Genomic DNA, 25562 nt, shown 5'->3' with positions numbered 1-25562 from the left:
TAGTAGAGGCAGGTTTCACCATCTTGCCCAGGATGGTCTCAAACTCCTGACCTCAAGTGATTCACCCACCTCGGCCTCCCAAGGTGCTAGGATTACAGGCGTGGGCCACCGCACCCAGCCTGTGAAGGAAAGTTTTAATATCTTATTTGCAGTTGGAGACGGGGGTATATACATTTGTCAAGATGTATTGAACTAGATTTTTCTTATAATCTTTGTGTTTTCCTGTATGTAAATCACACCTCTAGAAAAGAAGATAATACAAAAGAAGGTGCTAAGTCACGATCTTAGAACGCCCAAGGGCAAACAGAACCCAGCAAGAACCACTGTGGAATCCTCCCCACCCTCCTCAACTCCTCTGTGCTGTGACCTTGGTGCACCTCGTTCCACCCCAGGTCACAGAGACACCTTCCTTCCCTGACCCACAGCCTTTGTGTTAGAGGAGAGTCCTGATGTTCATTTTTGTTATCTGTGTTAGGGAGAAAGATGGCTCCTCCCAAGGATGCCCAGGTCCTAATTCCTAGAATCTGTGAGTATGTGCCCTTAAGGCAAAAGGGAATAAGGTTGCAGGCAGAATTAAGGCGGCCCATCAGTTTATTTGATCTGGATTAGCAAGGTGGGCCCATCTAATCACACAGGTTCCTTTCCTTCCCTTTGCCTTTCCCTTTCCCTCTTTTTCTTTTTCTTTTTTTTTTTTTTTTTTTTTTTTTAAGATGGAGTCTTGCTCTGTTGCCCAGGCTGGAGTGCAGTGGTACAATCTTGGCTCACTGCAACCTCCGCCTCCCAGGTTCAAGCAATTTTCCTGCCTCAGCCTCCCAAGTAGCTGGGACTACAGATGTGTGCCACCATGTCCAACTAATTTTTGCATTTTTAGTAGAGACAGGGTTTCACCATGTTGGCCAGGCTGGTCTCGAACTCCTGACCTCAAGCCATCTGCCCACCTCGGCCTCCCAAAGTGCTGGGATTACAGGTGTGAGCCACTGCACCTGGCCATAATCACACAGGTTCTCAAAAGTGGAAGAAGAGGAGGCAGAAGGGAGGGATGGGGAGATGCAATGGAAGAAGGACCCTACCAACAGGTGCTGGCTTTGGAGATGGATGAAGGGGCCATGAGCTGAGGATGCTGGAAAGGCAAGGAAACAAATTATCTCCCACAGACCGCAGAATGGAATGCAGCCCGGGTGATGCCCTAACATTAGCCCAGTGAGACTCACACCTGCATCAGCCCAGGTAGAAAATACGGTTTTATCAAGGACATCGTCCTGGGAGTGTGAGCTGGAACAAGATCACCCTTCTAGAAACCTCTGTCTTACCCCAATAACCTCCTCCCACAGTAAACACAAACACAAACCTCTGCCACTCTGGAAGCTGCCTGAACAGGACGCGCGTCTTCTGGCAGACTCCACTCGCCCACCTGCCCTGGGTGGGTACCCTGTCAACTGGGCTGGAGAAAGTCATATGTTCTAGGGCACACAGGGCAATGCTGGCAGGTGGGCAGGAAAAGCCCACAGGAGAGAGGAGGAAGGCAGGTTGTTCCGGCTGCCCTGCTGCCTCCTGCACACTATACAGGAGGCCACTACTCTCTGGAGGATGGAGAGAGCACGAAGCTCAAATGATCCCCCTATGCAGCCCTCCAGGGCTGTCCCATCCATGTGTGGCATAGCCAGCAAAGCCCGGTGCTGACACAGTTGAGTCCTTCCAACAAAAGAGTGGCGGGAGGGCAGCCAGCGTGGCTCTGAAGGTGAGTCCCAGGAGAGGGAGGAGTGGTGGCTGCCCAGGAAGAGGAGGACTGGAAGACAGGGAGAAGGAAGGCATTGAGCAACCATGGGAGGCAAGCTGAGCTCCCGGGCCTGGCTCTTCTCAGACAAGTGAGGCAAGGGCAGGTTGCTTGCAGGAGAGGGTAGGTATGGACCAGGGATGAACGGGCAATGGCAGGGCTTGGAGGTCTGACCTGTGCCAGTGCTCAGTGTGACTGCTACCCAGTGTAAAGCCCGTGTGGTCTACCTGGTTCAACTCTGCTTATCTTGAGGCAATAGGATGCCTGAGGTCAAGAAGTTTCCCCTGGTGACCAAAAAGGCTAAGACTAGTGGGTTCCAAGATGGCAGCTCACTTGGCTTCTGAGGAACCTCTAACCTCATTAGAATCTGATTTCCATGCTAAATGACCCTCCCACCAGCACCAGGATAGTTGACAATCACCATGACAACAACAGAAAGAAACCAGAAAAGGACAGAAAGGAAGGTGGCACACCAGTTCTGAGAAGCTCCCTGCCCATTTCCAGAAAAGACATGAATATTCTTCCCCTTGATTTAATGCCCAATCCCTTCATTACAGAGGCCCCAGCTCTGTGACTTCCCAGCTCTCGGGAGCTGAGAAATGGATCTGCGAGCCAAGCTCCTGCTTCTCAGTTCCATGGCCATCAAATGAAGCCTGTGCTGTCTGAAGCTCACTTTTGCTTTTGGATGCTGGCTGTGTAGCACACACCAGGGAAAGACCCCATTCTTGGGAAGACCAGTTTTGTTGGTAACATTGTCACCGCCACATCCAGAAAAACACAGTCCCTCCCACCCAGCCGCCTTCCGAGCAGAGCACATTCCCAGCTTCCTTCATGGTTACGTCTGGGACATGTCTTACCTCGATACCCCACAGTACCGTCTGGTGTCTAAGCCCGAGCAGGGACTCATCAGCGGGGAAGCTGCTGCACGAACCGAGCCCCCATTGAAGCCAAGATCTCAGACAGAGAACCCACTGAGCCTCCCTGCTAGAGACTGCAAAGCCAGCCGGGTCCAGGACAGACTCCTCCTTGCTTTCCAGAGCACATGTTTGTAGGGCCTGCCTGGCCCTGGTAGATCTGATCAGACGGCGGAGGGCTACCTAGTGAGCCCCTAGACTAGGAACCTCAAAAACAGGGCAGTGGGCCCGTTGGGGCAGAGCTCAGAGACGGCGGGCTCCGCACAAGAAGGTGTGCGTGGTTGGTGGCCGCGGCGACCGTGGCTGCTTGACACACATTCTGTGAGTCTGGGATTCTACTAAAAGCCAGACGCCGTTCACATGCAGACTGCTTTCTTCTTATAAGACACTAAGGCTTCACTCTCCCCCCACTCTCATGTATATATATACACACATATACACACACACACACACACACGCTCGGTACCATTTTATATAAGTGGTCTCCTCTTCACATTTTAATCAATTCATTCTCTTGGCAATCAATTTTGAAACGATTTTCAGCAAGTGCTATATCTGGAGGTTCTAAGAGAGATGCTGGAATGGCTTCCCGTCGGAACACTGAACTCTTTCGAGCAGTTTTTACGGAGGCGTTTGCTATGTGTTCTCAGGGTGGCACGGGAGCGTCTCGCCTGCACATGGGAAGCTGCCTGTTTTATGCCATCGATAGAAGAGATCGAAAAAGAAATCTAATCAACCCCCCAAAGTCTTTCTCTGACGGCTAGAACATACGGTCCAAGTTTTCTGGGACGTGTACTGAGCAGCCTTTTAACTAAAAGCTTCCACACCATCTTGTAAGGAATTTCTGGTTTGGATGAAGCCCAGAGGAATGAAAGCAACCAACCTGTTTCCAAAGATCTAGAAAGTCCTGAATTTGCAACTCAGTTTCCTTCTACGACGCAATGGCCGAATCTTGCCACGGACAACAGCGACCACGGGCCTGAGATGGGCCCGCGGGACCAAGGGTGGGCGGCCACGAGCACCTGCCTTACCTGCCTGGCTGTCCCTGGGCTTACACTGGACCTCCTCCACGCACTCCGCCGGAAACCATCCGATGTGGCCGCGGGCGCTGCCTTCCCAGAAGCCCCCTTCGCCGATGCTCAGAACTAGAGATGACAAAAAGGGAGAGGCGTTAGCACGGGGGACGTGGAGGGCCTGAGGGTGAACAGGACGAGGGGGGCTAGGCAGAGGCAGGAGAATCAGCGCATCCTTGACCAGGCCGGCAGAGCAAGTGGCTCTGGTGTGACTGCACTTCCTTCAGCGCTGACAGTGCTAAGAGGCGTCGAGGCATCGCCACTGCAGCCCACAGGTGTCCTCTGCCCCTCAGGTGATGAGACAGGAATGAAGCGCTGACATGTTTGCCTCTTTACGTATTTGACACCACATCATACAAATGGATGTGCACGGCAGCCCTGTAGCATCTCTCGGTGTTGCACATGAGATGGGACAGTGGTGCCTGGCTGTCCTTACCACCACCGATTTCAGATATAAAAGCGGAGTCAGGGGGCACTGCCACAAAGCAGGGAGGAAATGATGATGTCATACCTTCCCCCCCTAACCTGGGCAAGAACTGGAGGCAGAAGGCCTAGAGGAAAGAAAATCCACCTGCTCGGCTATGTCTATATCTTTTAAACAAGTGTGGGGGAAGGAGAAATCACAGCAGAGGGCTGGGCGTGGTGGCTCATGCCTGTAATCCCAGCACTTTGGGGGACCGAGGCGGGTGGACCATCTGAGGTCAGAAGTTGAAGACCAGCCTGGCCAACATAGCAAAACCCTGTCTCTACTGAAAATACAAAAATTAGCCGGGCATGGGGGCGTGTGCCTGTAATCTCAGCTACTCGGGAGGCTGAGGCAGGAGAATCACTTGAACCTGGAAGATGGAAGTTGCAGTGAGCCGAGATCGTGCCACTGCACTCTAGCCTGGGTGACAGAGTGAGACTCCATCTCAAAAAAAAAAAAAAAAGAAAAAAAAGAAAAAAAAGAAAAAGAAATCACAGCAGTGAATGGGTGAGTAGCTCACGAATCGTCTGACAATGGTGTGGACATGGAATTATCTTCACTTAAAATGGAAGGGACTGCATTGAAAACCTCACACAGTCAGCACCAGCCCCTTGGAGGCCTGGCGCACCGGCCTGCTGGCTTATTAATCAGGAAGCTATTCATTACGTGGTTGCTGGCAAGGACTGCAGGTTTCTTTCTGGCTTGCGGTTGAAAGAAACCAATTCCCCAGGAGAGAAGGGATGGTGGCCACACGGAGACCTTGTCCTGGGGACCACGTACATCGCTGGACAGACACGGCCACCCCAGCCAGGGTGGAAGTTGCTGAGTCCAGACACAGGCACCCCTCCCCGGGCCGTGTGCTGGGTGCACAGTAGACCCTCAATGAATATCCGCTGGAAGAATAAAGCATGTTTGTTTTTAAACTCAACTGCTGAGCATGGTTGGGGGACATAAGCCCAATGACACTAGAGGGTAGAGGGAAGGTTACAAGGACCCCACCGGTCCCCACGGCCCCATTGTGATAACTATTTCTGTTATAAAGCTTGCAAAGCCTGCAGTGGCAAAGTGAGGAATGAAAATCTATATCTTAGGATTTTTTTTTTTTTTTTTTTTTTTTTTTTTTTTTTAAGAGGCAGTCTTGCTTTGTCACCCAGGCTGAAGTACAGTGGCGCCATCACAGCTCACTGCAGCCTTGACCTCCCAGGCTTAAGTGATCCTCCCACCTCAGCCTCCTGAGTAGCTGGGATGACAGACATGTACCACTACACCTCACTGATTATTATTACTTTTTTAGAGACAGGGTCTCACCATGTTGCCCAGGCTGGTTTCAAACCCCTAAGCTCAAGCAATCTGCCTGCCTCCGCCTCCCAAACTGTTTGGGATTACCGGGGTGAGCCACCGAGCCGGTCTGTATCTTACTTAGGAGAAAACAATCTGATCTCTCCACATCTTTACCTTCTTTTAAATTACTCAGGATCCAAAGGCTCCAGACCTGCTGAAAGAGGAATCATGGCCCCAGAAGTGTTTTTCTCTAGCCCTCATGTTAACTCAAGGGCCAGACAGAGAACCACTCAGCCCATGATTTTTCAAAGTTAATGGAACTGAAAACCCCACTTTATAAGTTCCTAAGAACCTGAAGAAATGACCTAACTGAAACCTATCAGCCGCATCCCAGGTGACCAGGACAATCATCACTGCCTGAAGCATCTCCTCCAAAACTCGATGCGGGGCCTGTGGGCTCCTCTCAGCCCAGCTGACCGGGATATGCCCCCCAGTTTCCCAGCAGAACCCTGGACCTGAGAGAGTCATCCCAGAGCAGTACCCCGGGCTGCAAAGGGAGGCCAAGGACTTGTTGCTGTGCCGCTAGGAGCCAATGCCCACAAAGATACCCACGCTCTCCTTCCTTCACGACTGTGAGGTCATTCTGCTGTTTTGTATGGGCCTGGGGAGAAGGGAACAGAACAGGTAGAGACTGGTATCTTCTTTCACGGAAGCTCTGCCCCATCTTGGCTATGCGGTACTTGGGAAAACTTCTCAGTCGCTCTGTGCCTCAGTTTCCTCATTTATCAGAGCATGACAACGCTATCTAGCTCATAAGCGTTGCTATGCGTGAATCAGAGGCACGTGAGCCCAGTGTGGAATGAGTACTCAACACTCTTGCCTGACTTTCCTTCCAAACTTCCCTCTCTGGGAGAATCATGCCTTTTAGGTCCAGATTTAATTTCTATCAAGTATGCACTTCGGGATGTGTTATCGTTATTATAAGACCAACCGGCCGGGCGCGGTGGCTCACGCCTATAATCCCAGCACTTTGGGAGGCCGAGACGGGCGGATCACAAGGTCAGGAGATCAAGACCATCCTGGCTAACACGGTGAAACCCCATCTCTACTAAAAAATACAAAAAAAAAAAATAATAAAAAAAACTAGCTGGGCGAGGTGGCGGGCGCCTGTAGTCCCAGGTACTCGGGAGGCTGAGGCAGGAGAATGGCGTAAACCGGGGAGGCGGAGCTTGCAGTGAGCTGAGATCCGGCCACTGCACTCCAGCCTGGGAGACAGAGCAAGACTCCGTCTCAAAAAAAAAAAAAAAAAAAAAAAAAAAGACCAACCAAAAATATGAAAGGCTGTTTCTAGCAGGCTCGTACAAGGAGGCACAGGTGATGTGCTGAGAGGGGTCCCCCAGCACGGGGAGCCTTCGCATCAGGGGCGTAGAAACAGCAGGATCTGGGCCGAGGGTGCAGGGGAATGGAGGAGGGGCCACTTCTGGGTTTCTGGTTGTGCAAATGGTACCTGCTGGTCCTCTCCAGAGAATGGGGAGCAAGAGAGGGGTTTGTGCCTTGAGTGCCTCCCTGACAGAACATCTGCGTCCAGGTAGGAATGGGTGTTCCTCATATAGTGAGGAAGGGGCTGGGCTTGGCTACCCCATTGTTTGCTGATGCAATTCATTCAAAAGTAAAGATTCCACACCCCAGGTAAGAAGAGGTGGAGGAGAAGAGGAAGTCCCCTCCACCCAGCAGTACAAGAGCAAGCACTGGGCTGGGAGGCCAGAGACTTGGCCCCATCACTGGGATGCTGAGGGATCCCGGGGTCTCCTGTGCTCTCTGTGGCCCCACCTCCTCCATGCAGAACAATAGGGTGAATTCTGAGAGTGAATTCTGACCAGGCAACCAGGTGAATTCTGGAGTCTGGAGTCCTGCCTTGCCCTTGGGTGCTCCGGCTGGAAAAATTGTCAAGGACCCTGTCCCTGGAGCCCCAGACTTACAGGGGAGCCACGGTGTGATAGGACTGACTCTACCACTGAGGATCAGATGAGAACGGTTCCAGCCAAACCAAGGGGCAGGAGGAAGACTACTGAAGAAAGGAGGGGGTGCGGCGAGACTCGGGCAAGCACTGCAGGAAGAGGCAGCACTTTGAATGGTGGGTGGAGAGCAGGTGAAGGCATTGCACCCAGGGCATGAGGACACGGGGAGGGGCATATACAACATGGCTGGGAGCCCTGGGAAACCTGGCTAGAAGGAAGATCCATCCTCAACATCATGTCTGCTCCAACACAGAGGCTTTAAGGCACCTGTGAGAACCAACTGCAGATCTCTCTATGGGCCCCAAATGCTCCCTGAGGCCACAGTGGGCATCAGCTGGTTGGAGAAGGGCCAGCCCTGCCATCCTCACCACGGCCACCACAGTGGGCTGCTCCCTGCCTCAGCAGCTCTCTTGCAAACTGGAAAGCAGCAGTGATTCCCTGTACTGGATGAGCTGGGGCAGGGGTGGCTCCGACCCCACTGCTACGCTCCACCTTCTTCCCCTCGACCCCAGCCTGGGTACAGAAACCCGCCAGGTCACTGCGGAGGAGGGAGGAGCTGAGACCCAGCATTTCTCCTGTTCTGTATCCAACTCCCTGGTTTCTAATGTACCTCTGGGCCATCTTTACTTTCAAGCCATGCATGGTGTTCTTGAATACGAATATCCTTCTGCTTAAATTGACCCAGGACTTACTTGGGCCAGGGACTGTGCTGGGCTCTGGGGTCACAAAGATGGTGCAGGAGTTGGGGCAAACACCTGGAGGAGCTTCAGAAGAGGAGGATGGCCTCACTGTCCACCACCTAATATCACAGAGCAAAAACGTGGGCATCCCACATGCCCCCACCCCCCAGCATTGGCAATGTGATGTCGTGGGTTTTGTTTTTTACTTGCCAGAATGGGGGCTTCCAGCAAGCAGGGTCAATCATCATTGTTTCCCTTGGCCTCATCCATGGCCAGGAACCCTCAGGGGTTCATTGTGCATCTGTTAAATGAACCATGCTCACTGTGCTACACTCTGCATCAGAGGCCTGTGTGGCCTGAGCCAAAAAGTAGAGATGGAGCATGGCAGGTGGGGGCGGGCACACTCCCAGAGGAAGGGACATGGCAGCCGAATCCTGAAGGAGGAGCTGACGGGAAAACACAGGGATAGCTGCTTTCTGAGCAGAGGAAAACCAGGATGGAAGCATGGAGGTGAGAGTATAGGACAAAACACACACTGCTGTTTAGAAAGCTCTGTCATTCTTCCATGCTGCCATGCACTCATTCACTCACCACCTATCCAACTACCCATTCATTCATCCACTTACCAAACTCGACCATGCATGCATCCATCCATCCATCCATCCTCCCACCTACCCATCCATCCATCCACCCATCCATCCATCCATCCATCCATCCATCCATCCATCCATCCATTCATCCTCCCACCTACCCATCCATCCATCTACCCCTCCATCCATAACCCATCCACCCATCAAACTCAACCACATTTCCACCCTCCATCCATCCATCCATCCATCCATCCATCCACCCACCCACCCACCCATTCGTCTATCTTCCCATTTACCCATCCACCCATCCATCCATCTACCCATCCATCCATCTATCCATCTACCCATTCATCCAATTTCCCATCTACCCACCCACCCATCCATCCATCTACCCATCCATCCACCCATCAAACTCAACCACATTTCCACCCATCCATCCATTTACCCATCCATCCATCCATCCATCCATCCATCCATCCATCCATCCGCCCACCCACCTACCCACCCATTCATCTATCTTCCCATTTACCCACCCACCCATCCATCCATCTACCCATCCATCCATCTATCCATCTACCCATTCATCCAATTTCCCATCTATCCACCCACCCACCCATCCATCTACCCATCCATTCATCTATCCATTCATTTACCCATTCATCCATCTTCCCATCTACCCATCCATCCATCCATCTACCCATCCATCCATCCATCTATTCACCTAACTTCACATCTACTCACCCACCCATCCATCCATCCACCCATCCATTCATCTATCTTCCCATCTACTCATCCGCCTGTCTATCCATCAGCCCATCCATCCATCTATCCATTCATCCATCTTTCCATCTGCCCATCCACCCATCCATCCATCCACCCACCCATTCATTCATCTTCCCACCTACCCATCCCCACCCATTCATCCATCTACCCATCCATCCATCTATCCATCCATCTATCCATCTACCTGTCCATCCATCCATCTACCCATTCATCTATCTACCCATCTATCCATTTATCCATCCATCCATCCATCTACCCATCCATCCACTCACTCATCCACCCATCAAACTCAACCACATTTCCACCCATCCATCCATTTACCCATCCATCCATCCATCCATCCATCTGCCCATCCACCCACCCACCCACCTACCCACCCATTCATTTATCTTCCCATTTACCCATTCACCCATCCATCCATCTACCCATTCATCCAATTTCCCATCTACCCACCCACCTACCCACCTACCCACCCATTCATTTATCTTTCCATTTACCCATCCACCCATCCATCCATCTACCCATCCATCCATCTATCCATCTACCCATTCATCCAATTTCCCATCTACTCACCCACCCACCCATCCATCTACCCATCCATCCACTCACTCATCCACCCATCAAACTCAACCACATTTCCACCCATCCATCCATTTACCCATCCATCCATCCATCCATCCATCCATCCATCCATCCATCCATCTGCCCATCCACCCACCCACCCACCTACCCACCCATTCATTTATCTTCCCATTTACCCATTCACCCATCCATCCATCCATCTACCCATCCATCCATCTATCCATCTACCCATTCATCCAATTTCCCATCTACCCACCCACCTACCCACCTACCCACCCATTCATTTATCTTTCCATTTACCCATTCACCCATCCATCCATCTACCCATCCATCCATCTATCCATCTACCCATTCATCCAATTTCCCATCTACCCATCCACCCATTCATCCATCTACCCATTCATCCACCCATCAAATTCAACCACATTTCCACCCATCCATCCATTTACCCATCCATCCATCCATCCATCCATCCATCCATCCATCCATCCATCCACCCATCCATCCATCTGCCCATCCATCCATCTGCCCATCCACCCACCCACCCACCTACCCACCCATTCATCTATCTTCCCATTTACCCATCCACCCATCCATCCATCTACCCATCCATCCATCTATCCATCTACCCATTCATCCAATTTCCCATCTACCCACCCACCCATCCATCCATCTACCCATCCATCCACCCATCAAACTCAACCACATTTCCACCCATCCATCCATTTACCCATCCATCCATCCACCCATCCATCCATCCATTTACCCATTCATCCATCTTCCCATCTACCCATCCATCCATCCATCTAACCATTCACCTAACTTCACATCTACTCACCCACCCATCCATCCATCCACTCACCCATTCATCTATCTTCCCATCTACTCATCCACCCATCTATCCATCAGCCTATCCATCCATCTATCCATTCATCCATCTTTCCATCTGCCCATCCACCCATCCATCCATCTATCCATCCATGAATCCATCCATCCACCCACCCACCCATTCATCCATCTTCCCACCTACCCATCCACCCATTGATCCATCTACCCATCCATCCATCTATCCATCTACCCATCCATCCATCTATCCATCTACCCATTCATCCATCTTCCAGTCTACCCATCCAACCATCCATCCATCCATCCATCCATCCATCCATCCATCCATCCATCCATCCATCCATCTATCCATCTACCTATCCATCCATTCATCTATCTATCTACCCATTCATCTATCTACCCATCTATCCATCCATCTATCCATCCATCCATCCATCCATCCATCCACACATTCATCCATCTTCCCATCTACCCTTCCATTGATCTATCCATTCATCCATCCATCCACCCACCCACCCACCGATTCATCCATCTTCCCATCTACCCATCCACCCATCCATCTATCCATCTACCCATTCATCTATCCACCTGTCCACCCATTCATCAATTCATCTGCCTATCCACCCACCCATCTGCCTATCCATCTGCCTCTCCATCCATCCGTCCATCCATCTGTCCATCTGCCTGCACGCCTGCCCATCGTCCATCTGCCTGCACGCCTGCTCATCCGTCCACCCACCCACCCACCCACCCACCCATCCAGCCATTTCATCCATCCATCATCTGTCCCATTCCAAGCGCTGTGTCACATGCTTGGGAAACAAGAAGAAAACAGTCCTGCCTGCAGAGGGTCTACAATCCGTCACAGTCAGGAATGCTGCAAAATCACCTGAGGAGCTCGTTAACTATTCAGATTCCTAGGCTGTGTCCTTGGAGACACAATTCTACAGATGTAGGGATGGATGGTCAGGAGATCTGCACATTTAACAAACTCCCCTCATGTCTCGGATGCAGGCACTTTGGGAAGAGAGGCTCAGAAACTGCACCCAGGTACACAGCTTGGACAGGGCTCTGGCTCAGGGTACACAGCTTGGACAGGCCTCTGGCTCAGGTGCCTGATGCCAGATCTCACATAAAGAACTATTAGGGGTGGAGGGAAGAATGTGCCAGGCACAGTGAAGGACAAAGAAGAGCCCTTGAATTAAAAAAAAGAAAAGAAAGAAAAAAAAGGAGGGTCAGTGGGGGAATCAGAACATGTATATACCTATTCATGTATATACCACATGTATATACCACAGAACATGTGCCTATTCTTGGGCACCCCTTATTTTAGGAGAAAAATGCTGGGTATGTTTTCCCAGGTACGTGGTATCCAACTGTCTACTGGGAACGTCCACCCCTTCCCAAATGGAACTGAATGGAAGAGATGTAAATTAGCCTTCTGAAAGAGCCAAGAGCAGCAATGTTATCAGCAGGACCCCAGGGCCACCCTGGGACCCGTCACAGCCACCCTGCCTGCCTGCTACCCGGGCCCGACTTCCACTGCAAAAAATGAGTTTGGTTTCTCTGGAAACCCTCCCAGACCTGCCCCTGCCCACCAGGCAGCTGGGTTTCCTGCCCACAATGGTTGTTCCCTTGATGTCAAGGGGACAGAATTCCTCCAAAGGGCCTGGGCTCTGCAGGCAGTGGATCAGCTCGACCCGCCCGCCTCTAAGCACTGCCATGCAGGCAGCAAGGATGCGCGGGCCACCCCGTGAAGGGGGGGAGGCACCGACAGCTCGGCAGGAAGGAAGAGCGGTGCCGCTGGCAGCAGGAAGGGGCTCTGCGCCAATTGTGTGCAAATGGCCTGCGCGGCCCACTCGAATCTCTTTTCAGAACAGCAGTCCTTTGCCATCGATCCTTTGAAGTGTGAGTTTTGGAACCAAGCTCTGTCATTTCTGTTCTCCCTGGGAGACAGGCCCAGCTCCCCACACGCCCCACACTCCTGCGAGGGGCGGGTTCCCGTCTGATCGTGTTTGAGGAGGTGCTGCTGGGCTCCAGTGTGCTGGGGAGGGACAGAGGGGCCAAGGAGGTCCAGTCCTGGGGCCTGGACAGGAGTCACGTGACCTCCCTTCTTTTCTTTGTTGGATCATTCTATCAAACCCAGGGAGTTGGACAGTTGAAGGCCACCAGAGCTGCTGGGAATCAAGGTGTGAGATGTGGATTCGCCTGCCATGTTCCACAACCCCTGCGAGTCCTGGGTCATCAAGTCTGCCTACCACTGCTGGCCTGTGGGAGACTCGGGCCCACTGATGGGCTCATCGCTGGCTCCCCCTCTCCCTTGACCTCCTGCTCATCCATGCTGCAAACTCAGGGTCCCTTCCGAGGAACTCTCAGCTGTTCAGTGCTCACTCCCACGGGCCTCTGTTCTATGTCTGGGTGACTGGGGATGCCGCCAAGTTCACAGCATGGGAGCCTGTCTCCTGCTCTGCCCCTCCTGCAGCATGGGTCGGTATGTCTTAGTGAGTCCACAGATGCCCAGCCCCAGGCTCCAGGGTCATCTTCACAGGCCTCTCTGCCCCTTTGCAAGTCCAGGACTAACCTGGCTGCCCTACAGGAACTGCCAGCCGCACCCCAGCCTCCTCCCTGGGCATCAGTGAGCTCCAAGCAGGACTCACAGAGGAGCAGCTCCCACCCTCCAACCCCTGAGCCCCAGGCTTCTCCTTTCTACAACGGGGACAGGCCTGGACAGGAGGACCATGTATCTCTTCCTGCTCTAGAGGGACAGTGAATCTCCTTGGCTCCCACTTGGGCCTAGGGGGTGGCCCTGAGTGTGCAGACTGGTCAGAAAACATTCTCTAACTAGGAACCTCGGCTCTCACTTCCTAGAACGGGGTTGCTAACAAGGCCAGCATTGGCACTGATCCCTGCACAGATTGCCCCTCTTGCTCCCCACCTGCGGGGCCTTGACATCCCTATCACCCGACATCTCGGGGCTGGCCTCAGTGGGGAGGAGGGAAGGTGGCTCTCAGCACTGGTCCTCAGAGAGACAGCCAAGTTGATGGGGTAAGTGTGAGGGATTTCAAAGTGACAATTACCAATCTACAATGTTGTAAAAACAAAACAAAAAAACAAGTTTTTTTTTTTCTTTTTTTTTTGAGACGGAGTCTTGCTCTGTCGCCCAGGCTGGAGTGCAGTGGCCGGATCTCAGCTCACTGCAAGCTCCGCCTCCTGGGTTTACGCCATTCTCCTGCCTCAGCCTCCCGAGTAGCTGGGACTACAGGCGCCCGCCACCACGCCCGGCTAGTTTTTTGTATTTTTTAGTAGAGACGGGGTTTCACTGTGTTAGCCAGGATGGTCTCGATCTCCTGACCTCGTGATCCGTCTGCCTCAGCCTCCCAAAGTGCTGGGATTACAGGCTTGAGCCACCGCGCCCGGCCAAAAAACAAGTTTTTTTTTTTTGGTTTTTTTTTTTTTGAGATGGAGTCTCGCTCTGTCGCCCAGGCTGGAGTGCAGTGGCCGGATCTCAGCTCACTGCAAGCTCCGCCTCCCGGGTTTACGCCATTCTCCTGCCTCAGCCTCCTGAGTAGCTGGGACTACAGGCGCCCGCCACCTCGCCCGGCTAATTTTTTGTATTTTTTAGTAGAGACGGGGTTTCACCATGTTAGCCAGTATTGATCTCCTGACCTTGTGATCTGCCCGTCTCAGCCTCCCAAAGTGCTGGGATTACAGGCTTGAGCCACCGCGCCCGGCCCTAAAACAAGTTTTTAATGAATAAAAAAACTCAACAGAGTAATAGGAGGTCTTGGCAAATAAAAGGCAACAATAAAAATAGATACCTGGAAAAGCTAGCAAACATAATTTCTGAAATTATAAAACTCAAAAGATGGACTTAACAGCTAAAGGGACATTTCAAAGGAAACGGTAAGTGAACTTAAACAATAACCAATAGAAATGATCTAATGTCAAGAAAAATAACTGAAAAAAATGAATAGAGCTCCAGGGACTTGTTTGATGCTATCAAATGATGAAATATGTGTGCAGCAGGAACACCAGCCATCAGGCATGAGGGCGGGACTCTGCCGTCATTAGAATGTTCCAGTAACCCAGGTCAAGCTGACCTGATCAGTGTGCAGCGCGGAGAAAGGAACTGAGTCAATTACCTGCTGGGGGCCAGGCGGCAGCCAGCTGAGGAAGGCGGGATTTGAACCCGGCCTACTGACCCCTAAGGGCCACACCTTCCACCAGTGCCACGCATCTTCTGGAAGCCTGCCCTCCAACAGCAGGGCCTGGGTGTGCTAGCCACGTGTGCTGGGCCTCTCTTGCTCCACCCAGTGAGTTCCTACCACCCCACACAACCCCTGCAGCCCACACTTGCCATGTTGCTTCTGCTGCGTGCCTCAGATGCCACCACTGCCAACTTCCCTCCAACCCTACTTTTATCTTCCTGCAGTGCCTCACACACCTGATTTCCCCTGGGCAGAAACTATCGCTGGCTCCCCAGTACCCCAGGAACAACGTCTAACCCCTTGACCCGGTGTTGACAATGGCCCCCCAGAGGCTTCTCAACGCTGGTTCCCAGGATTCTACTTTGAGAATCCTTCCTTCCAAGCTGGTAGACTTCCTTCCTTTGAACACTGCAGGCCCCAGGCCTCAGGTCACACCAGACCATCTACCTGGAGACCCCAAAGCTGACCCATGCCAGGGCCCGCCCTGACACTTCAGACTTAGGGGATTCCAGATGGAAAGGAGTTCTGCTCTTCAACGCCCTCATCTGGCTCCCCCACTGCACTTCTCAAGTGGAATCTCATTCCCGATGGGCATGTCCTCATCGATCCCTGAGACCCAGCACTGAGGATGCCGCAGCAGCTTCCTGGAGAGTGAGGGAAAGGATCTGGGAACGTCACTCTGTTCCCCATTCCTGCCCTTCCAGGGGTCTGTACTTTCCATGGAGAAGCAGTGCCTTGGACATCGTCCCCACGGCAGGCCGGCTGAAGGGCCCCAGCCTGATCTCACTCCAGGAGCAGAGGACAACTAGCAGACACTGACCTTTGACCCTGTCGCCACGGTGAAGGGGGATCTCGCCGTCGACTTGGGGTTGGTATGGCTTGACGGCGACGAAGAGCCTCCCGGGCACGGCACTGTAGAGCTTCCGCTTGGGCCCCGGGTACTCGAAGGCCGAGAGTGAGTCCTTGTTGGCACCAGCAGCAAAAGGCGACCTGGACCAGGCAAGAGGGGCAGAGAGAGAGAACAGAGTCACGAGGTCACAAGCTACCCTCCAAGAACCACAGCCACGCCATTCAACACACACTGTGCCTCGGCCGGCCACGTGAGAACTCCTGACGCCAGACAGTGAGGAAGACAGGAACGGGCTGGGGCAGCACTGTGGTCAGAGATGCAGGCAGATCCAGCAATCCCACTCACGGGTCTGCCCCGCACGGATAGACAGCAGCCACTCGGGGAGACATCTGCACACCCGCGTCCACAGGGCACCGTTCACAGCAGCCCAAGGGTCCCTCCACAGAATAATGGAGAGACACGGGGTGGTCCAAACACACAATGGAACGCCGTTTAGCCTCCATCAGGAAGTAAACTCTGGGCCGGGCGTGGTGGCTCACACCTGTAATCCCAGCACTTTGAGAGGCCAAGGTGGGCGGAGTTCGGGAGTTCGGGACCAGCATGGCCAACATGGTGAAACCTCGTCTTTACTAAAAATTCAAACACTAGCTGAATGTGGTGGGCACAAGTAATCCCAGCTACTGGAGAGGCTGAGGCAGGAGAATCACTTGAACCCGGGAGGTGGAGGTTGCAGTGAGCCAAGATCACACCATTGCACTCCAGCCTGGGTGACAGAGTGAGATTCTGTATCCAAAAAAGAAAAAAGGAAGTAAATTCTGACACAGGCTACACCATGGGTGAACCTTGGGGACACTGCTCAGTGAGATATGCCAGACACAATAGAACACAGACTGTGTGATCCCAGCCATGCGAGGGCCCGAGAGCCGTCAGATTCATGGAAATGGAAAGTAGAATGGGGGGTGCCGGGGGTGCTGGGGGCTGGTGGAGAGAATGGGGAGTGAGGGTTCAATGGGGACACAGTTTTGGTTTCACGAGATGAGAAGGTTCTGGAGATGGCTGGTGGTGATGACTGCACAGCACTCAAATGTATTCCACTCAATGCCACTGGACTGTGCACTTCAAAATGGTTCTAAGGTGGTAAACTACATGTTACATATACTTTGCCACTATTTTACTTCATTTTTAAATTTTTTTTGAGACAAAGTCTTGCTCTGTCACCCAGGGTGGAGTGCAATGGCGTGATCTCGGTTCACTGCAATCTCCGCCTCCTGGGTTCAAACGATCCTCCTGCCTCAGCCTCCTGAGTAGCTGGGACTACAGGCGCCCGCCACCACGCCCCGCTAATTTTTGTACTTTTAGTAGAGACGGGGTTTCACCATGTTGGCCAGCCTGGTCTCAAACTTCTGGCCTCAAATGATCTGCCCACCTCGGCCTCCCAAAGTGCTGAAGTTACAGGCGTGAGCCACCACACCTGGCCCATTTTGCCACTATTTTTAAAAAGACTAGCCTGGGCAACATGACAAAACCTCATTTCTACAAAACAAAAACAAACAAACAAACAAACAAAAATTGGCCAGGCATGGTGGTGTGCATTGCATTTGTGGTTCTCGCTACTTGGGAGGCTCAGGCGGGAGAATCACTTGTGGCCAGGAGGTCGAGGCTGCAGTGAGCCATGACTGCACCACTGCACTCCAGCCTGGGTGACAGAGTGAGATCCTGTCTCAAAAAAACAAAAACAAAAAAACCCAAAGAGACTCAGGGGGAGAAAGAGATCCAGGAAGGCCCTGGGTGTCTGATATTTTATCCACCTCCCTGTGAGTGTCAGTCACACCGGGCGAGGAAGCACCCAGGACCTTCCATCAAAATCGCTCATGACCTCGGTTCTCTCAGTGCGGTTCCCAGCGTCCCCAGTGAAACACACAAGAGGAACGAATATCCGTTCTTGCTGTATGTCACTGATTTTGCACAGAGCTATGTTTTCAACCTGACTTCTACACCCGACAGTGAGACACACCTTAACAGGGACCAGAGACAGGACATGCTGCACAAAGTACTCTGAGATGCACCTGCACCGTGGCCAGGATGGGAGTCCTTAGAAACAAACGCATCCACAGGAAGAAGCTGGCCAGGATTTCAGGACGGCCCTCCCAGGCACATGCTCAGAAAGACAGGGAAAGCGTCCACCTGCAGCTGGCACCCTCCAATAGGGCGCTGGCCAAGGGAAGCGAGTGGTCTCTGACCATGGTTCCCTTCCCAAACTTTAGGTGCTGTGGCCTCTGAGGCGATGGAGGCAGCATCGACCTTTCTATGAGGACAGGGAGGAAGGACCCATGCACACAGGGACCCATGCGAAAAGGGCTTGTAGGGAAGTTCTAGAAGCGGATGTGACTAGCCTCTTTTGGCACTTAATGTGAACCTCCCCCTCATCATGTGCCTTCACTACTGTAATCACCGGACACATGTGTCCCTGAGAATTGCCTTAGAGTTTGCTCTGTGCTTGTATAAAATTACAAAAGGGCAACGGGGCTGTATTTAGCTCTGCTTCTTACTCCTTCTCTCAGCATTAGGATGGTGAGATCTGGTCACAGGGACCTTACCCATGTCAGTGTGTTTGAGGAGCCAGGGCTCCATGTACTCCGATGACTCTGTAGGGAGTAGACTGGGCCTCAACGCTCAGTCTGTCTGCCTGACTCCAAATCTCAGATTTGTCCTGAAACCATGGGGAGCTGAGACAGGGCAGGACACTGGCCTCTTCTGGAACAGGTGGGCGTCTTGGATGCTTACCTGGGCTCTGAGGACACTGAGAGATGGGGGAGGCTGCAGGCAGCTAGGACTTCCCTGTCCCCTGTCCCTAGGATGTCATTCCTCCCCCAAGTCACAGCCACAAATGTGGCAGTCACAGACTCCTGGGGGCACAGGTGTGCTGTCACTGCCACGCACCTGGGCACAAGATGGAGCCCACCAGGCACGGTGTGGCACAGCAGCACATCGATGTGCACAGCCTGGAGAATTCCAAAGGACCACTGTTCCCCATCGATGGACATCATTTATCCCCAAACACCCCAGGAGTTCCTGGAGCAGGAACTCCTGCAAAAGCCAAGTTTGGTGGCCTCCTTTTGTCCAAAGGCATAGCTCAGTGAGCCACCAGGGAGCAGAGGAAAAGGACACTGGGCACTTCCTGCTCTGCAAGGGGAGCTGAGAAACGCAACAGCAGTGCTGGGCCAGGCCCCCATCTGAGAGGCTTCCCTGCCAGCCTTCCCAGCCGTCTGCACGTGCACCAGCACTCAGACGCATTCATTCAGCTCAGCCTGACTCAGGGCTGGACTGGCGCAGGACCCAGAGCTGGGAGGGATGGGAGCCTGCACTGCAGGCACTGAGCATCTCACAGCTGTCTCGTCTCTGGCTCCCAGGCCAGCAGGGATGTGGGGAGGAGAATCCCGGCAACCAAGGGGACTCTGGGAGAATATAGCACCCCAGGGTCAGAATTCCTCCTCTCCTTGAACTTCCCTTAATGCACCTGCCCACATCTGCCCCGAGTGATGAAGCCGGCAAGGCCAGTGGCCATCATGGGCTCTGTGGACGGCCTGAACCTCCCGTCACTCCCAGGCTGATCTGCCCCAGCTGTGTGACCTTCAGTGAGTCACTTTACCTCTCTGAGCCTTAATTTTCTTATTTGTAAAATAGGTGGTAGAGGGTGGGGGGAATCCCCACCCCCTGTGGTTGCTGGGAGCATACATGAGAAAATGCAGATGAGAAGCTCAGTTCTCAGCCCCACTGCAGCTCCGAGGGCAGTCACTGTCTCTGCATTGACCATCATCCAGGCTGGACGGGCAGCAGCCAGAACACAGGGCTATGCTGACATCATCTCAACCCCCTTGTCCTGGCTGGGGGTGTGATATGGGCGCTTGGAGGAGCTGGATGCATTAGGCCCCATCAGGACTGAAGGTTAGTCCTGGAGATGGGGTCACATGTGGCCCTGGTGTCCCCGGGCGGCATGGATGCTCTTGAGCAGGTGGAGTGGCTGCAGGTCAGGTCAGCCCAGCCCCAGGATCAGTCCCCAAGCACCCGGATAGGTGGACTCCAGGGGGAGCAAGGTGAGGCACATGGGCTTCCTCCTGAGGGGAAAGGGTGGGTCAAAGTCTGGAGGAAAAATCAGATGGACAGGGCTGACAGTAGCTGGGGCAGGGCAGAGGGTGAGCCACAGAGCAGGAGTCGCAGGGTCTGTTCACAACTGTTATGTGACTGACACAGCAGCTGCTTAAGTCCAGAACTTAGGAACCAAACGAGGAGTGCATCTTCTCAGGTCTTCCACACCCAAGGAGCTTCTGCAAGGAACCCCATGGCCCCACTGTGCATCCTCAATAGCAGCTGGCAGGGGAGATTGAGCCTGCCCTACTTGAGAAGTCAGTTAACTTTATCAGTTATTCATCCAGGCTCCTTCCATCTGCCCAACTACCGGTTCTTCCACCCATCCACCACTCATCTACCCACTATCCATCATCCATCCATCCACCCATCCATCCACCATCCATCCATCTACACATCCATCTACCCATCCATCCATCCATCCATCCATCCATCCATCCACCCACCCACCCATCCATCCATCATCTATCCATCCATCATCCATCCACTCATCCATCCACCATCTATTCATCCATCCATCCACTCATCCAACATCCATCTACCTATCCATCCACCATTCATTCATCCATCCATCTATCCATCCATCCACGCATCTATTCATCCATCATCTATCCATCCATCATCCATCTACCCATCCATCCACCATTCATTCATCCATCCATCTTATCATTTTTCTGAACATCTATTCACTCATCTACCCAAAGTTCAGAAAGACCTGGCCTGAAGCCCAGCTGACCACTTACTATCCACCACTGGACAAGACAGCTAACCTCTCAAAGCCTCAACCTCCCCATCAGAAAAGGGGATGATCAGGAGGAACTGTGAGAATGCACTCTGCCAGGTGTTACGCAAACATCAGCACCTTCACACTGCCCTGCTGCAGCTGCAAAGTCGGTAACTAAGTGCCTGTCTCACCTCACTGCTCCAGCTGGCACCAGTGTGTGTCACTTGACAGAGAAGTCAAAGTGAACACAGCTCCAACTCTGAAGTTCTGTTTCTTGATTCTCTTTGCAGGAATCAGTTCTCTAACCCATCAATCCCATGGCCTGGAAAATCTTTATCTAAAAACAGGAAAGCCTTATTTCTTCCAGACCACAGTGGTGTACATGGTTCTAGGAAGTGATTACTGGCAGTGACATGCGATTCCACCCAAATGCTCACATGTCTTCCTATTCATTGTTAATTTGAACCTCAAAGAGTCCCATAAAGGCAGCGGTGAGAATCTCTGTCCCCGTTTTACAGGTGAGAAAATGGAGGCTCCATAAATGGTGACTTGGGTATGGAAATACAGACTTGGGTATGGAAATACAGGGTTCCTTGCTCTGTCTGGTGACAGAATGAGGTGAACAAGATCTCACCTGCTGCAAGGTGTCTTATCCTTGTGACGTCTCATTTGATGAACTACATCTTCCTGCTGGGCCCCACTCTTCCCACGGCAGCCACAGACAGCAGCAGAAGCCAGGCCTCTGCGGCCCAGGGAGAAGAGTGGCTGTCCCGCTCAGGACACATGGCACCCGGGCCACGCTGGGGGTCCCTCCTGCTGTCCTGCCTGCACAGTGAGGACTGAAGTTCCTGCACCCCAATATGTCCATGTTTTCCTTACGCTCTGGCCAAGAACAACCAGGAGGGATTCTAACCAACTTGCTTTGGTATAAGGGCCAAATCACTGAATTCTTAAAATGAAAAAATTGGTAATCTTCTCGGTGGGGTGACTTGGATCAGTGAAGTGGGCCATTTCCCAGCCAGCCTGGGTGAACATACAGTATGGTCGACATACTGACCTTTCTCCATTCATTCATTCACCAGTCAGTTACACATTCATTCATTCATTCAGCAAGTACTCTGTGGATGGGCTGTGAGCCCATAGCCATGTGGGTCTGCAGACCACCGTGAATGGTAGACACAGATGCAGGCCTCACGGAGCTGACTGTCAACTGGGCAGAAGCACAGGTCAGCAGATGCATTTCCGCTAATCTGAGGGGTCGGAGCAGACAGAAGGTGGAGGTGGGGAGCCCCACTGAGGGGCCCCTGTGTTCATCCCAGCAGAGCCTCTGATGTGTCGAGTTGTGAAACAGTTGGAGGTATCAAGAGGCACAATCACCCAGGCCTGGGACCTACTCAAGGTGGGTGTCCCCAAGCCCTGTGCACCTTGGGCCTGAGGGCTTCACTCTGCCTCTGTGGTTCTGGTGACAGCATCTCTGAGGATGCACAATGGGGACCCAGGATTATTTGCAACGTCTCACCTTGCTGTCTGCAGTGACTGCTTCAGGGATGGGCACAGGACACTGGGTGCCCCTCCATCTGGCCCCGGTTCCCTGCCAGGCTAATCCTGGGCACAGGTGAAAGTCAGGCCAGGCATGGTGGCTCAGCCCTGTAATCCCAGCACTTTGGGAGGCTGAGGCGAGTGGATCACCTGAGGTCAGGGGTTGGAGACCAGTGTGGCCAACATGGCAAAACCCCATCTCTACTAAAAACACAAAACTTAGCTGGGTGTGGTGGAGCACACCTGTAAGCCCAGCTACCTGGGAGGCTGAGGCAGGAGAATCATTTGAACCTGGGAGGTAGAGGTTGCAGTGAGTCAAGATCATGACATTGCACTTCAGCCTGGGCGACAGAGTGAGACTCTGTCTCAAAAAAAAGAAAAGAGAAAGTCAGGGTCACCAGGAGAGCTCCCAACTCCACACCTCACCCCCACTCTGCCAGCAGGGCCCAGCCACCCCCACTTTTTGGGTCAGGATGATGGGGCACAGGAGGGCAAGCAGGAGCCACAGTCCTGGCACTGACTCGAAACTGCTCTGCTGACCCCTCACCAGCAGCATCCCGGGATGGCCAATGCCCCCTCTGCCCATTTCATCCACCTGAAACCCTGAATGCAGCTGCACCTCGGTTCCCATGCCACGTTCAGGAAAACAGAGGTCACTGGGCCAAAGACGGGCTTCCCAGAGCCCCACCAGGTCCTGCTGGGGTCCAGCCCCTGCCTGTGTGGCCAGGTGGGTGCCACTGTCCCTCATGCATGCAATGGACAAGGTGTGGACAGGGCTGCAGCATTCATCTCCACCAACTGAACTCGAAAGCACGAGTCTTTCTTCCTTGCCGAGCTGACCCCACCCAAGAACATTCTTGAAAGAGAGGGTGGCCAGGACGTTCCCTGGTGGGTGAGGCAAGAGCAGCGCTTAGGCTGCCACTTTGTAGAAATACATCGAGAGTTGTTCTGAACCTGGGCAGGCCAACCAACCCCTTGGCAGCTGGGAGAGACCCAGAAGGAACAGGGACGCCCCCACCCCACGCACTCCTAGAGCAGGGACTCAGGTGTCTCAGGAATGTTCTCAGATCGTGGCCCAGCAGTGCCAGTGGGCGCCACCAGAGGGCGCCCCCAGATGCGGAGCTGGCTGAGCCTCATACCTGAGGGAGCAGAGGTGTGCAGGTGTCCTGGACCAGCACCTCTAGGAGGACGGGAGCGCGCGCGCGCACACACACACACACACACACACACACACACTCACACGAAAATGAGGAGAAGGGGGGGGAACAAGGGACAGGTGGGCAGGAGAGACCGTGGGGGAGGATGGGGGCAGGGACAAGAGTGGGGCATGTTCCTCTCTCTGCCTCAGAGGGACAGCACTGCCACAGGTTCTGGTTCACTCGGGAGGGGCTTGTGCAGTGATGGGCAGCGAGGGACCCTGCAGTGTCTCCATTGAGAGCCCTCACCTCCCAGCAGACACTGACCGTCCACAGTTCGGCCCCCTCACACCCCTTGCAGCCCGCTTCCTGTTACACCATCACTGCAACACCAGTTCCCAGGTGGGGCCCGGCGAGCTCCTCGGGGTGCTCACCATTGTGCAAACTGGCTCAGAGTGGCTTTGAACCAGGGTTGGCACCTCCATGCAGGAAGCAGACCCTGCCCGCAGCTCTGAGCCCAGGCCAGGAGGCACTGGATTGCTTGGTGCCAGCAAGAGTCCCAGTGGGGGCCTTGGGGAGGCTGGGAGGCCTCCCTGAACTCCATCAAGGCTGCATTTGAGAGAGTGACCTGAGGCTGGCTCTGACCACACTGCCACACCCACTGCAGTCCTGGCCAAGGTTTCTGGGTCTTTGGGTCAGCGTTTAGGCAAATAAGTCTGGCCCGAGAGGGGTGCTGAGCATGAGCAGGGGGACACGGGGCCTGGCCAGTCACCTCCCTGCCCAGGACAGTCACCCTCCTCCTACCTGGCCATCTCTGCTTGCCCTGCTTCTTAGCCCAAGCAAGCCTCTGCCACCGGGACAATAACACCTGATGCCCTCTGACCCCTGCCCTACAGGAGCCAGTGGCGTCTTTCTAAACTGTCCACGATGAGGATGAGGTTGAAGACGACCCTAAGAGCGGCTGACGCTTCTGCAGAACTGAAGACTCTCTATGAGCAGCTGTGGATCTCAGTGCAGGCCGGGTGCTGAATGCCACTGAATCCACCCAGCACACACGGGAGGGGGCGAAAGTCATCAGCCCCACGTTACACAGGAGAAAACAGAGGCACAGAACCGACAAGTGACTTGCCCAAAGTCACCTGGCGGGTAGGCAGAGCCAGGGAGCCCTGGCGGTCAGCACCACTTGGGGCATGGTCAGCACCGCTTGGGGGATGGTCAGCACCGCTTGGGGGATGGTCAGCACCGGCTGCTCAGCATGGGCTCATGGGCAGCTGCCCCACCCCCGAGACAGGAGGAAGCGGGGAGGGCTTTTCCCTCCACAGCAGGGAGAGCACGCTGTCACCTATGCTTCTGATGGCAACCAGAAAGAGCTCTGGGGCACTCAGGGCCCCAGATACTGGGAGCCAGCAGCCTCCCTGAAAGTGCCCTGTTAGTGCCGCACGGCCAGTGCCTGTTGCCCTAGGAAAGAGCTGGTTTTTCAGGAATAGTAGGGCAGGTGCACAAGGCATGGGGCTGTGCTCTGAGCTTCAAGGATGAACAAGAAGCAGAGGGGCTCGGCCACCTCCTGGAGCCTCAAAAAGGCCCTGGGCTGGGTTGCATGGCTCTGTGATCCACCATCCAGCATCACCAGGGCTGGCCGAATGAGCGTTTCCCTCTCAGTAAAGGCCACTTCCACACTGGGCCCTCAGTCCACAGCCAGGAAGCAGACAGCTCCGGCCGGGCCCCCCTCCCCTGGCTGTACCTCGTCTGCAGGACATTCAGACCAAGTGTGCTCAGGGCACCAGCCTTTGCACCCCGGCTGCGTCACCTGAATGTCCCGGTGCCCGGCATGGGCCTGGGTAACTGCTCCATAAACAAACAATGTTCAATGAACTGGCTCCCTTCTGTGCCCCCTCACCGTGCAGACACTTCTGTGTCCCAAGTGCATGTGGCCCTATGCAGGGACAGAATAC

General features: G+C 53.6%; 1 protein-coding gene across 7 annotated transcripts in view; it reads right to left on the bottom strand.

Annotated features, from left to right (window-relative positions):
* The window catches only part of SHANK2 (SH3 and multiple ankyrin repeat domains 2), a 662741-nt gene that overhangs the window by 325778 nt on the left and 311401 nt on the right, over window positions 1–25562 (bottom strand). For all 7 annotated transcript variants that reach the window (XM_037998869.2, XM_073008675.1, XM_073008685.1 and 4 more), the window contains 2 exons: window positions 16036–16205; window positions 3720–3833 (listed from right to left, as the gene is read on the bottom strand). In XM_037998869.2, coding sequence (XP_037854797.1) covers window positions 3720–3833; window positions 16036–16205 — 284 coding nt within the window. The remainder of the gene's footprint in view (window positions 1–3719; window positions 3834–16035; window positions 16206–25562) is intronic.

This window comes from Chlorocebus sabaeus, chromosome 1 (assembly GCF_047675955.1).
Source record: "Chlorocebus sabaeus isolate Y175 chromosome 1, mChlSab1.0.hap1, whole genome shotgun sequence".
Classification (NCBI taxonomy): Eukaryota; Metazoa; Chordata; class Mammalia; order Primates; family Cercopithecidae; genus Chlorocebus; species Chlorocebus sabaeus.
This window is presented reverse-complemented; position numbering and strand designations above follow the sequence as displayed.